Source organism: Triticum urartu, chromosome 3A (genome assembly GCF_056163025.1).
Source record: "Triticum urartu cultivar PI428250 chromosome 3A, HENAU_Tu73, whole genome shotgun sequence".
Lineage (NCBI taxonomy): Eukaryota > Viridiplantae > Streptophyta > Magnoliopsida > Poales > Poaceae > Triticum > Triticum urartu.
In genome coordinates, this window is record NC_141875.1 from 587,216,081 (window position 1) to 587,231,364 (window position 15,284).

General features: G+C 43.9%; 1 protein-coding gene across 1 annotated transcript; it reads left to right on the forward strand.

Moving 5' to 3' along the window:
* Window positions 1-242: 242 nt before the first annotated feature.
* LOC125545246 (uncharacterized protein At2g33490) lies at window positions 243-6,759 on the forward strand. The gene is made up of 10 exons (XM_048709138.2): window positions 243-562; window positions 2,188-2,260; window positions 2,422-2,499; window positions 3,884-3,945; window positions 4,064-4,132; window positions 4,354-4,382; window positions 4,461-4,668; window positions 4,760-4,993; window positions 5,355-5,408; window positions 5,576-6,759. Exons 1-10 carry the CDS (start codon window positions 452-454, stop codon window positions 6,467-6,469), a joined length of 1,812 nt encoding a protein of 603 aa, XP_048565095.2. The 5' UTR covers window positions 243-451; the 3' UTR covers window positions 6,470-6,759.
* Window positions 6,760-15,284: the final 8,525 nt, after the last annotated feature.

Genomic DNA, 15,284 nt, shown 5'->3' on the forward strand with positions numbered 1-15,284 from the left:
AGGAGGGTAGCGCCGACCTCATGTGTCTCCTCCGTCCCGTGCATTTCCTGGGAGATTCGTGTTGAGACTCTCGTGGACCATATACGAAAAGTAGGTGCGAAAAATAAAAGGGAGAAACAAAATTTACAGGGTATCATGTTTTTATTTACTATTCTTTTTAGGGGATTTTATTTACCATTTACTATTCAGTTTTCGCTTATACAATCGTGAGCCCTGCCTGCTGCTATATGTACAACGCCCTGCCAAAGGTAAGCGAGCAGGAGTCACCAGACTTTGGTTTGGCGTTGGGAAAGACGACCCCTCGCGAGTCAGTTTCCTACCCCGGTCTTACACAACCGCCAAAGAAGAACAAGAGACAGACCCGAGAGACAAACATATAAGCGTCTTGATCAATACAGAGACTGATCAATTCCCCGCGCACAGCGTGGCGTCCCGGAGGCATCGGCCGGAGATGAAATCGCCATTGCGGAGGCTCCGGGGCTTCGGCCACCACCACCCCAAGGAGCGGAAGGCGCACCCCCCGCCGCCCGCCAAGCTCGACGAGCTCGCCGAAGCTGCCCAGGTCCGCCCGCTCCGTCTCCTCATCCGCCCTTTTTCCTTTGTGCGATTTTGGGGTTTGTTTCCGTGGTTCCTCGTGAAATCGGCCTCAAAATCGGATCTCGCCTGGAAATTTGTGATCTTCTCGGGCGCCTTTTTCCAGGAAGAATGGGCTGTTCTTATTTGTTATCATCAAACTATACTACTATTTTTATTTTCTCAATGAGCCTGGAGGGATGGAGCCAATCGTCATTTGATTTGATTTCAATAGGAGGCGATCAGCATGCAAAACTGAATTATGGTCATTCCTGAGAATTTGTCATGTACTGTCTGTCCATGCATCAATCAGTCAATGAATCATGATCAACACTATGATACAAATGTTTCTCCATTAATTGAGAGATTAAATAATCTATACGAGCCACCTTTAGGATAAAAAATGTTTGAGGTTGCCTCACGTTGATGCAAGTAGGAATTTCTTTTCATAAAAATATCGTCCAGTAGGTAGTTTAGTTGTTAGGCTCTAATCCATGACAAAGACATGCAACTTCTCTGCAGTTGCCTTTAGGTATTTGTGCAGAAGCCCTTTTTGTCTGGTCAAAGTCTATGGATGGAAGCGTCGACCGGAGAAAGTTGTTACAATAAAAAATGCCAGCCTTTAGACGTAATTTTGACTCAAAATTTCAACACAGAGTGCATTATCTTGACCGGAAGTAATGTGATAGATAAAGGTCCATAACTTAGCATCGAAGTTTCTTTCTGTCATAGCTATGGGAGCTTATATTCAACAAAAAAAACATCATGCCATTAATCTTTGAGAGATATTCCAGTTCTGATACTTTGCGGGTCGTTGATGCTGCACGGACGCTGAATAGACATAATCTTGACTGGATAAGCTGTTTGGACTTGGGATAGTGACGTTATTTGAGCACGATTTAGATGTCGTAATCATGCTTACTGTTGCAGCTTTTCAGTGATTCTGGCTTGGGTTGAACCGCGTCATAGTGAAGTTATGATTTCTGAATTCTAGAATATATACACAACCTAATCTTAAATTATTATTGTTCTACTTCAATATGATAAGGGATAACACTGAATAACACCTTGAAATGTAACCTTGAGCAGTCAAGTTATATGATGTAGGTATCTTAAATTCTGCTGTTCCTTACGAGGGATGATACTGAATAACACTTTGAAAGGTATTCTTGGAGTGGCTCAGTTATCTGGCATAGGTATCTTACATTCTGTTCTTTCACATGATGGATAGCACGGAAGAATACCTTGAAATGTAACATTCGAGTAGTTCACTTTGACACAGGTAAAAATGGACTAATGTGATCCAACCATATCTTCTGTTCACTGAATAGTGATCTTATAATGGCTGAAACTGCCACACTACTTGGTTCTCGAGACAAGGCCCCCGGAATCTGCAACAATCTGATGAACACAACCAACACAAATTATTTATAAACTGATTACAAATTTATAAGAGTTATATCTCTTTATTCAAAAATCACGCAAAAGCCCCCTATTTATTGCTGGCCCACGGTTAAACACTGCTACCATTTTTAGTTTGGTGAAGAGCAGGGAACTCATATTCTGCAATGATGCATTTTGTGATACTGAAATACATTTCGAACTTCACTGCAGGATGTGGAACAAATGAGGAAGTGTTATGACGGCTTGCTTTCAGCTGCAGCCGCTACAACAAATAGCGTCTATGGTACTTACTGTTCTACTCCCTCTGTAAACAAATCTAAGACGTTTTAGGTCACTAAGTAGTGACCTAGTCTTACATTTGTTTACAGAGTACGTAATACTTAAGACATTGATAGCTTGTTTGTCGATGCCACCCTTCATTAATGGGTTGTATATATTATGCAGAGTTTTCGGAGGCCTTGGAGGAAATGGGAAGTTGCTTACTTGCAAAAAATGCACTAAATGATGAGGATGATGATAGTGGTGAGTTGTCCTCTAGGCAGATTATCGCAATATATGGTGTAAAACATACAGTAAAAACGCATAAGCCTTGGGTTTTGATGCATTTATAGAAAGGAGAATTTGTACAAGCCCTAAGAAGGGCACACCCAGTAATACAACACGATGCACTAGACACTAGGCACTGCCTCACCGCAAGCACTCCCGCGCTTGCCATCGCGCATTTTCCTCTGACTTAATCATGTCGAGGAGGCGACCTAAGCTGAGCTGAGCGTTTTCAAAGATGATCGTGTTGTGGTGCTTCCAGATGCACCAAACCACAAGCATGATGGCAGAGGACGCTCCCTTCCGAGCCGAGGTTTGGATGGAATGGCAAGAAAGTCCACGAAACCCACCCCCTCAGTTGGGTGGCAAGCCGCCGATCAGATCTAGGAGAGCACCTCAGGCCACACCGTGTGCCAGAAGGAGTAGCTAGAGAGGAGATGGGTCATCGTCTCCTCAGACTGGTCACATAGCACGCAACTCAGTGTGTATTGTAGGTGGCGTCGCACAACAAGGTGCTCCAATGATCCAACAACGGTCATGGTAGGGCAAGCCAGATGAATAAATTGACCCTCGGAACAACCCACAGCTTCTAGATAAGCCTCCAAGAGTGTGAACTGACCACTCACTGGAAAAGGGTGTCGTAGCAGCTCTTGGACATGTACTGGGCGTCTGAATTCCAATGCTATAGGAGGACGCCCGAAGAGGTAGACAACTGCATTGTCTGCACCATCCGCCAGATCTGGACGTAATGCCATAAGGCCAGGGGACTCAGGGTCCCTCCTATGTCCGAAATCCATCTCAAGTCGGTCATGGCATCCCAGATGTTCCGCCGCTTCCTAGTGCACTCTGAGACTAGAGAAGAAGCTCGCATCCATCGGTTTTGCGGCTTGTTCAAGCCAAGGACCACCAACTGATGCAGAGGCATTGTGGCCTGGATCGATGTGACATCCTAGCTTAGAAGGAATGATAAATCACTCATATCAACAAGGTGCATCTTCTTTTCCTGGTGGATGCGGCGAGAACTGAAGGCCGAGACCCCTCCAAGGGCGGAGGGGGTCGGTGCACATTACGCTCGAGTGAGGATAAAGTGTGCAGGAATGACCAGTGTTGGTTTATGGGGTGAGTCTAGATCCCGCCAGTTGTATTCCTGATGGGGTAGGGAGTCGTATACCGTGTAAGTTTCTAATTTCTTTAAGGCGTGATCTTTCATGCATTGATTGTGCTACATAGTTCAGGTACAACTTCGTTTTTCTGATTTTAAGATTTCAAGTTCTGACCGTGTAAGCTAAATTAGACTGGTGTTTATTTGTGATTACTGCTCTCTTTAAGCATTACGCCTTTATATTAATTCAAAATGTTGCAGGCAGAGTGCTGATGATGCTTGGAAAGGCCCAGTTTGAACTAACAAAGTCTCTGGATAACTATGTAAGTCTTTTCCTATTAAAATATGTTTCTTTTTGCAGGAACATTTGACATTCATTAGATTTGTTTAATGCAGTTAGAATTTATAATCTGCTGACATGCTTCAAAATTTGCTTATCAGCGTACACATATCATTCATACAATCACTACCCCATCGGAATCTCTTCTCAAGGAGCTACAAACCGTGGAGGTTTGGCATTTAAAATTTCCTCTATAACCTTTCCGCAATTCGATACACTCGTTTGAATATTACAAATGTTATCCACACCTCCACTAATATTCGTTAACTTTTACAAGACCGTAAATCCTCAAATTTGTTCACAGGAAACATCTGTCATATACAGAACAAACATCTCAGTTTACACCAATTTTTGACATGGTATGCCTTTTGTTTTCTTCACATTGATGCAGGAAATGAAGCACCAATGTGACACGAAAAGGTTTTAACATAACCAACATGATCTTATTTTGCGTTCATCATTGAGATTCGTCTTTTAAAGTGTTACCTTTTCATACAGGGAGGCGTACGAAGTCATGAGGGCATCTTATGGACAAAAAGGACAGTCAAAGAATTCAAAAGTCGAATCGTTTTCTGCAGAACAACTGCAAGATTCACTTGTTGAATACCAAGAGGATGCAGCGTTGTTCATATTTCGCTTGAAATCTCTGAAGCAGGGGCAATTCCATAGTCTTTTAACACAGGCTGCTCGCCATCATGCTTCTCAGGTGGGCTAACCCTTTCTCCATAAAGCTGTCCATTGTTTTCCTGACAGTGAGTGGCACATAACCTAACTAGGCACATTGCTTGGACATTCAGCTAATTTTTTTCAGGAGAGGACTCAAGTGCCTTGAGGCACTTGAACCCCATGTAAAAGCAATAGCTGAGAAACAGCACATTGACTATCAGTTCACCGGCCTTGAGGATAATGAATCTGACAACGATGGCTCCAGCTCTTACCAAGAGACTTGTAGTGATGACAGAGAACTGAGTTTCGACTATGAAATAAATGATAGAGACCAAGATTTTATTGCTTCGAGAGGTTCAATGGATGTAAGTCACCCGGTTTCTATGCGCCTTACACTTCTCCACAATGTCGCTGCCTCATATCTAGAGCTTCCATTTTATTACATACTGTATGTGCCAATGTATTCTTGATATTAATATTTGGCCGCACATGGTGCACAAGCAGCACAATGTGTAAGTAAGCTAGTTGTAATATTTGAGTTAGGTTAATCTCCAACCGCACGGTGCAAACGTATAAATGTTGTTGTTGCTACGATTAGAACAATATTCACCTTGGTGATATTTCGCACACGTTAATTCTAATATTTCAACATTATTTATTTGTTATATGTATAAATAAATATCTTGTACTATCTGTTTAATTTATACATCTGCTTTCTATGTACAGTTGGATAAAGGAGACCTGAGGACTTCCCCAACGCCAATAAAAGAGATCAAGCAGGTGAGCTTCCACTTACTAATGCTCACTGGTAAAACATTGCAATTTCCTAGCCGTGTCCATATTTATAGCCTGGACAAACAGACCTATACTACTACCGTTTACCAGCTTAAAGATCGTTCTGTGTACATACTCTGAAGTTCTTAGTATTCCTATCTGCTCATATGCAGGAAGAGGTGAAGCTACTGAAGGCAGAAGCAGCAGCTCCACAAGTGAAGCCTGAGATCATCACACATTCAGCTCCAATGTTTGCTGATAATTTTGTCGATCAAACAGAGAGGCTTCGGCAAATCCGGCCATCTTCAGCCCGGCACTCATACAAACTCCCAACACCAGCGGATGATGACTATCCCAGATCAGCAGCTGTTCACAGGTCTCATCATTCCGCGCATTTTTTCGGAAGTAAAGATGGCGCTGCAGCCAACTTGTGGCATTCATCTCCACCGGCGAAAGATTACAAGGCGAGCACCATGCATAGTGGTCCCATTAAACTGCCATCAAACTCTGATTTTAGTAAGAAGTTAAAGAGAGAGTCCTGGTCTGGTCCGATTCCAAGCAAAGCAGGATCAAGCAAGCCTGATCCCAAGTCATCCATGGGCCGTCCTCATGCGATGATATCCAAGTCGTGTGTTCATGCTAGGCAGCCGTCACCAGTTTCACCCAAGATGTTCCCACCTTCAATAGTATCCCCCAAAATCAGTGAGGTTCATGAGCTGCCTAGGCCTCCGGCCAATGTTGAGCCCCTCCGGCCTTGTGGTCTAGTTGGCTACTCCGGTCCTTTGGTATCAAAGCGCCAAGCTCCTACAGCACCTGTCCGTGCCTCGCCAACAGCGTCGCAGACAGCCTCGCCGCTTCCGCGGCCACCTGCTTCCTTGGCTCGCAGTTTCTCCATACCCTCGAACAGCCAGAGAACACCCCTCATTACAGTCAATAAGTTGCTTGAGGCCAGAAGTAGCAGAGAGAGCAGTGAAATTTCCTCCCCACCACTCACTCCGTTGTTTTCTTCTACCAGCCAACACAAAAAACAATTAAAGGCAGCACTCGGAGAAAAGGGTATGTCATAGATCATGTCTTCCCATTACACCTAAGCTGCATCCAGTCTTGCTATTGCAGCGGTAGTCGCAGATGATTTAACAATAGCTTATCTGACAACCATCATCTATTGTTGTACCACAGAATCCTTGTGACAACTACCTGCCAATTGTGGATCGTTCTTAGACAATTTTGATGTAATTAGTGGTGTATTTTAGGCTCTTGTTCATAATATTCTATCGCTTTAGCGTTTGTCTTGTGAAATGATAAATAATACCGTGAAGCAATTTACTATGATTATGTATGGTGGCAGTTCTTTGTATCTCTTGGCTTAGTTATCTACATTTTGCACTAGTTTTTAGATTGGGCTGTTTGTGTACTCTGAGTTTCTTCCTCACTATTTCTTCAGATCCACGTTAACGCAAAGCCTCTATGTTTGTTCATATAGGGTGTGTTTGGTAGCCTGCACAATTTTGGTATGGTTGTTCCTCTGAGATATGCTAAGTGTAGACATAGTGAGTATATATAATTAGAGTTGTTTGGTGACTGTATGTTAAGAGGGAGCACAGAGCATGTTATTGCAGGGCCCTTAGGCAGCACCCGATTCGTCACACTAGGGTGAGGGTCAAAGGTCACAACTTGACAAAAAAAATTCAGAGTTAATTGCAAAATAACAAAGTTGTGCTAGGTGAGTGTCAATTAATTTGGATTGGAGGAATTTGACACGTGTGACGTGCGTGAATGACTAGCCAGTGTGGCACACCATGAGGCAGGATAAGGCTGAGTTGTCTTGCCTTTGGACTAAATTATACCCGCGAGTTTAGTTCATAGGCTAGTATTTTTTACATTTTAATTGATGTATTAAAGTATTCTCACAAGGCAATTTCATGGAGTTTTTGCCCAACAAGTTTTTTAGGCAAATGTGTGTACCATTAATCGCAAACAAGCAGAATACAATGAACGAAAGTGGAACTGACGAGAAGGGTCAAGTGATGGCACATGTCTTTAGAAGTTTGTAGGGAACCCCATCTAATAAGAAAATAAAATTACAAAGGAGTCCTTAGGTAATCTTGTGTATGCCATCGTCGCCCCTAACTTATCGTTAGGCTCGGAGGAGAGCCATAGCTAATAAGGGAGTTGCGAGTCTATGAAGAAGCCCGATGTCGGTAAGGCCTTTGCCACTGTTGCGCATCACCGAGGAGCCACCGTCAGCCATCTGCATCGTCAAAGTCGAGCGCCAGATTTACCACCATCAATCCTCAGGCCCAGATCTCAAACCACCATCCGCTCTCATCTGTCGGTGATGTCGACAGGGATGATAACCTTGGGGAAAGACATAAAACCGTCGACCAGAAGGATCGATGGAAGACTGAGCCCACTGGCTCCTCGACACGGCCATGGACGATGTTGAGGTGGGATTGTACTCGGGCATTATTCTTGTATGCATTGTTGTCATTATGGCCAGAGGCAACGACGCCCACACACGAAGCTGCCTACCCATGGGTTGGGGCGAATCGCCGGGGTCCCCAACCCCTCTAGTCACGGGAGTAGACGATGGAGATAGGAACCGACTGTTGGAAATATCAGCACCTTTTTGATTAGACTAATTCATAAGTAAACAGTAAGCATGACAAATACGGTATGCAACTCATACTGATACCTAAACATGTGAGCACGTATAGTACATAGAAATGAAACATCTATGAACACAACATATACGGCTAGCACATGAATGAGTAAACGAGGGATGAACAGATCACACCTAACGGTTCGCCAGGCTAACGCGACAGTGTCAGCAACAGCCTCGCTGTCGTTCGTGGCCTTCTTCTTCGCGGTGCCGTCTTCAACCTTGGTGTCGATGCAGGGGAAGTAGTGGAAGCAGAGGAGGACGGGATGGATCGGGAGCAGTCGCATCGAGATACTCCCCAAAAACCTTATTGCCGTTCTCTCGGGAAGGATATCGAACGACAGGGTTCCGGAGGCACCTGCTTTCCCGACCAACCGTGCACGCGGTAGTCGGGTTGGGCTCGCTAGAAGCAGCACAGAGAGAGGAAAAATAAGGCTCGACTCGGCTCATTCACGCAAACTGTGGTGCGCGAGTCATGACGAGGTGAGGCGGGCGGCGGAGGAGGAGGAACGCGTGTGTACAACTCCTGTTCCCGAGCTCCCAATGGCATGTGGTAGAGCAGCCCTTATAAAGGGGTCTCAATCTTACTACTATAGCAGTATGGTACTAAATTTCCCATCACTTGGCATGCACCTAAATGGGTCTTAGAGATTAACCAGGGATTATTGTCTTATATGGGCTAAAACTCATCTATAATCTAACAACCCCCCACCAGATCTCGAGGCACATAAGTTTGTTAACTGTTCCAAAAAACGTTTGATATACCAGAATTTTCAGTGGAGACTGTTAAATTGAACTTCCACCTAGAGCAACAGAATTAGACTTGTTCACAACTAAACAATGGACTATGCCTTGAATTGTCAGTTTAGCGTGCAGAAGTTTCACCTACTGTTAGCTAATACGTGGTTGCCTAAGGCTAAACCCCACTGGTGGAGCTTATTAGTCATACTCCTTCCCTTCTCATGAGCTTCCTAGAGATCACTCAATCTCATATACTGTGACCACTCACCAACAGTCTAGCTCACATAGGTGTGTTCCTCCAAAGAATGCTCTGTAGGGTAGCATCTTGCTTACACAAGCTTATAACACATTAAGACCAAAGTCAGCCTGCCTTACAGATTACGAGAGTAGTGCATCTCTAACAGAGTGGATTAGTAAGAATACTCTCCTCAGTTGACTGCTAGATTGTTGCCCAGGTCCTAATTCATGGGATCTCCGGTCACATAGGTTGGGTTACCCCCATGGCAACTTACGTGGGTCTCATACCCATCTCCCTCGATGCATTTTCTATCACAATCCATGATACCCCTTTCATAAAGGGATCCGCCAGATTCTTAGCCGCTTGGATGTAATCCAACGCTATTACTCCGGAGTTTCTAGAATGTCTGACAGATTTTAATATTCTTCATATGTGCTTCATGGATTGCATGTTGTCCTTTGAACTTTTAGCCTTGGCAATCGTTGTTTGGTTGTCACGGTTCATAACGATAGCCGGCATTGGCTTATCAACCACTAGCAAATCCATCAGAAGCTCTCGAAGCCATTCTGCTTCGACACATGATGTGTCTAATGTTGTGAGTTCTGCTTCCATAGTCGATCTCGTTAAGATCGTCTGCTTGCAAGACTTCCAGGAAGCAGCACCATCACCAAGTGTGAATACATATCCACTTGTAGTTTTCATCTCATCAACGTCAGATATCCAATTTGAATCACTATACCCTTCAAGTATCATCGGGTACCCAGAATAGTGAATTATGTAGTTCACGGTACCTTGCAAATAACGCATGACTTGCTCAACAGCATGCCACTGCACAACTCCCGGATTGGAAACAAACCGACTCAGTTTTCACACAGCAAATGATATGTGAGGCCGAGTAGCACAAGCTAGGTACATGAGTGAACCAATCACTTGAGAATATCTCAATTGATCTACAGTCGTACCTTCGAATTTTCGAATCTACACATTAGGATCATATGGTGTTGCCGAAGGTTTGCAGTCCGAATATCCAAAACGGCTCAAAATCTTCTCAACATAGTGGGATTGCAAAAGTGTAATTCCATCCTCATTATCTCTCAGTAGTTTGATGTCCAAGATAACATCAGCCACACCCAGGTCTTTCATCTCAAAGTTATGGGATAGAAAAGCCTTGACCTCCTCAATGACTTTGAGGTGGGCTCCAAATATCAATATGTCATCAACATACAGACACGGTATAACTACTTCGGCCCCACCATAGCGATAGTATACACATTTTTCGGCTTCATTAACAACAAAGTCAGCAGATATCAAAGTTGTATTGAACTTCTCATGCTATTGCTTAGGCGCTTGTTTCAGACCATACAAAGATATCAATAGTTTTCACACCTTTCTTTCCTAACCATTTATTACAAAGCCATCTGGCTGTTGCATGTAAATTTCCTCGACTAGCTCTCCGTTAAGGAAAGTCATCTTAACATCCATTTGATGAACGGGAAGACCATGCAAGGCAGCCAACGAGAGTAATACTCGAATGGTTGTCAGTCTAGCCACATGTAAGTTAGTATCGAATAAATCTTCTTCATTTTTCAGGGTATAACCCTTGGCCACAAGCCTAGCATTGTACTTCTCAATAGTGCCATCGAGCCTAAGCTTCTTTTCGAACACCCACTTACATCTCAATGGTTGGCAACCATAAGGATGATCAGTGATTTCCAATGTCCCGTTAGCCAAGATGGAATCCATCTCGCTACGGACTACATCCTTCCAGTAGTCAGCATCGGTGATGCATAAGTTTTGGAGATGGAACTGGGAGTGTTGTCATCCACGAGGTACACGAGGAAATCATCACCACAGGACTTTGCAGTCATCTGTCTCTTACTCCTAACAGGAGCTTTATCATCATCCTCCATGGAACTTTCATCACTTTTGTGCTCATAATATTCCATCGGAATGGCAGGTTCAGGAGTCTCATCAGATTCCAGTCTAGAAGTGCTTTGTATATATCTCATGGGGAAAATATCCTCAAAGAATGTAGCATCTCTAGACTCCATCATCGTACCGACCTTCACATCATGTACATCAGATTTCACCACTAGAAATCTATAGCCGCCGCTATGCTTGGCATAGCCTAGAAAAATGCAGTCCACAGTCTTTGATCCCAACTTATGCTTTTTAGTTATCGGTACATTGACTTTAACCAAACAACCCCAAGTGCGCAAGTAAGAGAGTGTAGTTTTTTCCCATTGCTCATAGGGAGTAGTCTCATTATCCTTCATGAAACTTCATTCAGGACATGACATGATGTCAATAGAGCCTCCCCCACCATGCCCTTGATAAATCTGATGTATCTAACATGGCGTTAACCAAATCTGTTAGAGTACGGTTTTCTGTTCGGAAACCCCGTTCGACTAGGGTGAATAGGGAAGTGTACTCTCATGAATAATACCATGGTCTGCACAAAATAAATTTAATTCATTAGAAAAGTACTGTCCACCACGATCAGACCAAACTCGTTTTTTTTATTTATTTTCAAGTTTGTTCTCAACTTCTGCCTTAGTATAGAGCCTCATCCTTAGTATTTAACAAATACACATATGAGAATCTAGTGGACTCATCAATCAACGTCATGAAATATTTCTTTCAACCTTTAGTCAACACACCATTCATCTCGCATAGATCTGAATGTATGAGCTCTAGTGGTGCCAGATGTCTCTCCTTCGCAGGCTTGTGAGGCTTACGAGGTTGCTTTGCTTGCACACACAAATGACACTTAGAGCCTTTGGCTAAAGTGAAACTCGGGATTAAATCCATCTTAGCTAGCCCGTCATACAACCAAAATTAATGTGACAAAGACATGCATGCCAAACCTCAGATTCGTTCAAGTTAGAATGAATTTGGTTCACAACTTTATTACAGAAATCCGCTAGGGAAAGGCGGAACAAAGCTCCGCAATCATATCATTTTCCAACAAACAGTCCATACCGAGATACGACTACTTTATTGGGCTCAAATACTAACTTAAACCCTTCTTTACATAGAAGGGAGCCACTAACAAGATTCTTCTTGATGGCGGAGACATGCTCCACGTTCTTCAGTTGCACGATCTTTCCTTAAGTAAACTTCAGATTTGCCATGCCAACACCATAAACAGAAGCATGCAAGCCATTCCCCATCAAACGGAGCAGTCTCGTGCGACCTGGTAAGTAGATAACAAAGACATATCAACACACACATGAATATTTGCACCTGTGTCAACCCACCAATCAGTGGACTGACAAATTGAAAGTATGGTAAACAGATTACCATACCCAGATGCACCATCATTGTTGCTCGTAGTCACATTGACAGACTTGGAGTCCTGGCCTGGCCTCTTGTAGTTGTTTGGGAACTTGTTTGCCCAATGTTCCTCTGAACCCACAAGTAAAGCAACCATCTCTCTTTTTGTCTTTCTTCTTACCCCTCTTCTTGAAGGTAGTATTCTGCTGGACAATGTTCTTTCCGTTGAACTTGTGAAAATTCTTCTGCACCACATTTGCGCTAGAAGAACCCTCTAACCCTTTCACGTCTGAGTCATTTGCTCCTGAGTTCTGCTCAACACTTAGATGACCAATGGCATCCTCAACAGAGAATTCACGTCTCAAGTGCTTGAGAGAAGTAGCAAAGTTCCTCCATCCAGGAGGAACTTTTGCAATGATGCAACCCGCGATAAACTTCTCTAGTAACTCACACTTCAGGAGCTCCAACTCCTTAGCAATGCATTATAGCTCATGAGCCTGGTCCAATACAGAACAGTTATCAACCATCCTGTAATCATGGAACTGCTCCATATCATATAGTTCGCTTCCAGCATCGGTTGCGTCGAACTTAACTTTGAGCGCATCCCACAAGTTTTTGGCGGTGCGCGTATGAATATATGCGTCAACCAAGTTGTCTCCGATCACACTCAAAACTGCTACCTCAAAGATGGCGGCTGCGTCCCTAAATGCCTTCTCCTGATCAGGAGCAATCATTTCCGTGGGAGACACACCACCAACCCATCACATTCATCGTTGTGAGCCACAAGGTGGTCCTTGTCTTCCAACGCTTAAAATGCGTTCCGGTAAACTTTTCCAGTTTCAGAGTAGCGATAAAGCCTTGAATCAAGAAGTGTCTAAAATAAGGGTTTTGGATTGTTGGAAATACCGGCACCTTTTCGATTAGACTAATCCACGAGTAAATAGTAAGCATGACAAATATGGTATGCAACTCATACCAATACCTAAGCATGTCAGCACATATAGTACATAGAAACGAAGCATCTATGAACACAATATATACGACTAGCACATGAACGAGTAAACGAGGGATGAACAAATCATACCCTCCGGTTGGCCAAGCTAACGCGGTGGCGGCGCCAGCAGCCTCGACATCGTCCGTGGCCTTCTTCTTTGCGGCGGTGTCTTCGACCATGGTATCGATGCAGGAGAAGTAGTGGAAGCAGATGAGGACAGAGTCGGGGACGAATCGGGAGCAATCATGTCGAGACGCTTCCCAAAATCCTTATTAACATTCTCCCGGCAGGATTGACCAAACGTGCACACGGTCGTCGGGGTGGGATCGCTGGAAGCAGGACAGAGAGAGGAACAGTAGATGATGGCTGATGTCTATTACGCAACCTTCTTCTTGTAGACGTTGTTGGGCCTCCAAGTGCAGAGATTTGTCGGACAGTAGCAAATTTCCCTCAAGTGGATGACCTAAGGTTTATCAATCCGTGGGAGGCGTAGGTTGAAGATGGTCTCTCTCAAACAACCCTGCAACCAAATAACAAAGAGTCTCTTGTGTCCCCAACACACCCAATACAATGGTAAATTGTATAGGTGCACTAGTTCGACGAAGAGATGGTGATACAAGTGCAATATGGATGGTAGATATAGGTTTTTGTAATCTGAAAATATAAAAACAGCAAGGTAACAAGTGATAAAAGTGAGCACAAATGGTATTGCAATGCGTTGAAACAAGGCCTAGGGTTCATACTTTCACTAGTGCAAGTTCTCTCAACAATAATAATATAATTGGATCATATAACTATCCCTCAACATGCAACAAAGAGTCACTCCAAAGTCACTAATAGAGGAGAACAAACGAAGAGATTATTGTAGGGTATGGAACCACCTCAAAGTTATCCTTTCTGATCAATCTATTCAAGAGTCCGTAGTAAAATAACACGAAGCTATTCTTTCCGTTCAATCTATCATAGAGTTCGTACTAGAATAACACATTAAGACACAAATCAACCAAAACCCTAATGTCACCTAGATACCCCAATGTAACCTCAAGTATCCATGGGTATGATTATACGATATGCATCACACAATCTCAGATTCATCTATTCAGCCAACACAAAGAACTTCAAAGAGTGCCCCAAAGTTTCTACCGGAGAGTCAAAACAAAAACGTGTGCCAACCCCTATGCATAAGTTCACGAGGTCACGGAACTCGCAAGTTGATCACCAAAACATACATCAAGTGGATCACATGATATCCCATTGTCACCACAGATAAGCACGTGCAAGACATGCATCAAGTGCTCTCAAACCCTTAAAGACTCAATCTGTTGGGGATATAGCTATCAGTTATGACCCGCCCAGGAGGGGCCAGGTCAGCTCCAATGGCGGGTCACAAAGGAAGCCCAGTAAACATTCAAGGCGATAGTTTATTAAATCTTATAGAAGGCCTAAAGGCCTAGAGGTGGCTTAAGGCCCAATATTGTAAACCACCGTATGTAAGGAAAGACTTGTAAGGAAAGGCATGTAAAAGAAGTCACCAAGCCGGACATGCTTTATGAGCCGGCCGGGACTCTGTAGGCCGCCAGGCGTCAACCCGTGTATATAAGGGGACGACCCGGTGGCGGCTTAGGGCAAGAAACAAGAGATCGAGAACCAAGCCGGCGAACTAGCCTCTTGGTGATCGAAACCCCAGCAATATCAACACAACTAGACGTAGGCTTTTACCTTCATCGTAAGGGGCCGAACTAGTATAAAACCTCTCATGTCCTTTGTCCCGATTAACCCCTTTAAGCTTCCTAGTTGTGATGGCCCTACGACTAAGTCCTTTTGCTAGGACATCTGCCGTGACAATTCCACGACAGTTGGCGCCCACCGTGGGGCCAGCGCATGGTGGATTTGAGTTCTTGAAGGGCAGCTTCGAAGGGCTCAAGGGATACGTTGTGGGACGGATGACCAAGAGTCGTCGCGGCAAGCTCT

Excerpts from the sequence above, each read along its gene's own strand:
- LOC125545246 (XM_048709138.2), top strand. The coding sequence starts at position 452 with ATGAAATCGCCATTGCGGAGGCTCCGGGGCTTCGGCCACCACCACCCC. Across the intron at positions 3,946-4,063 it reads CAAAGTCTCTGGATAACTAT|CGTACACATATCATTCATAC; the intron begins GTAAGTCTTTTC and ends TTTGCTTATCAG. Across the intron at positions 4,133-4,353 it reads AGGAGCTACAAACCGTGGAG|GAAATGAAGCACCAATGTGA; the intron begins GTTTGGCATTTA and ends ACATTGATGCAG.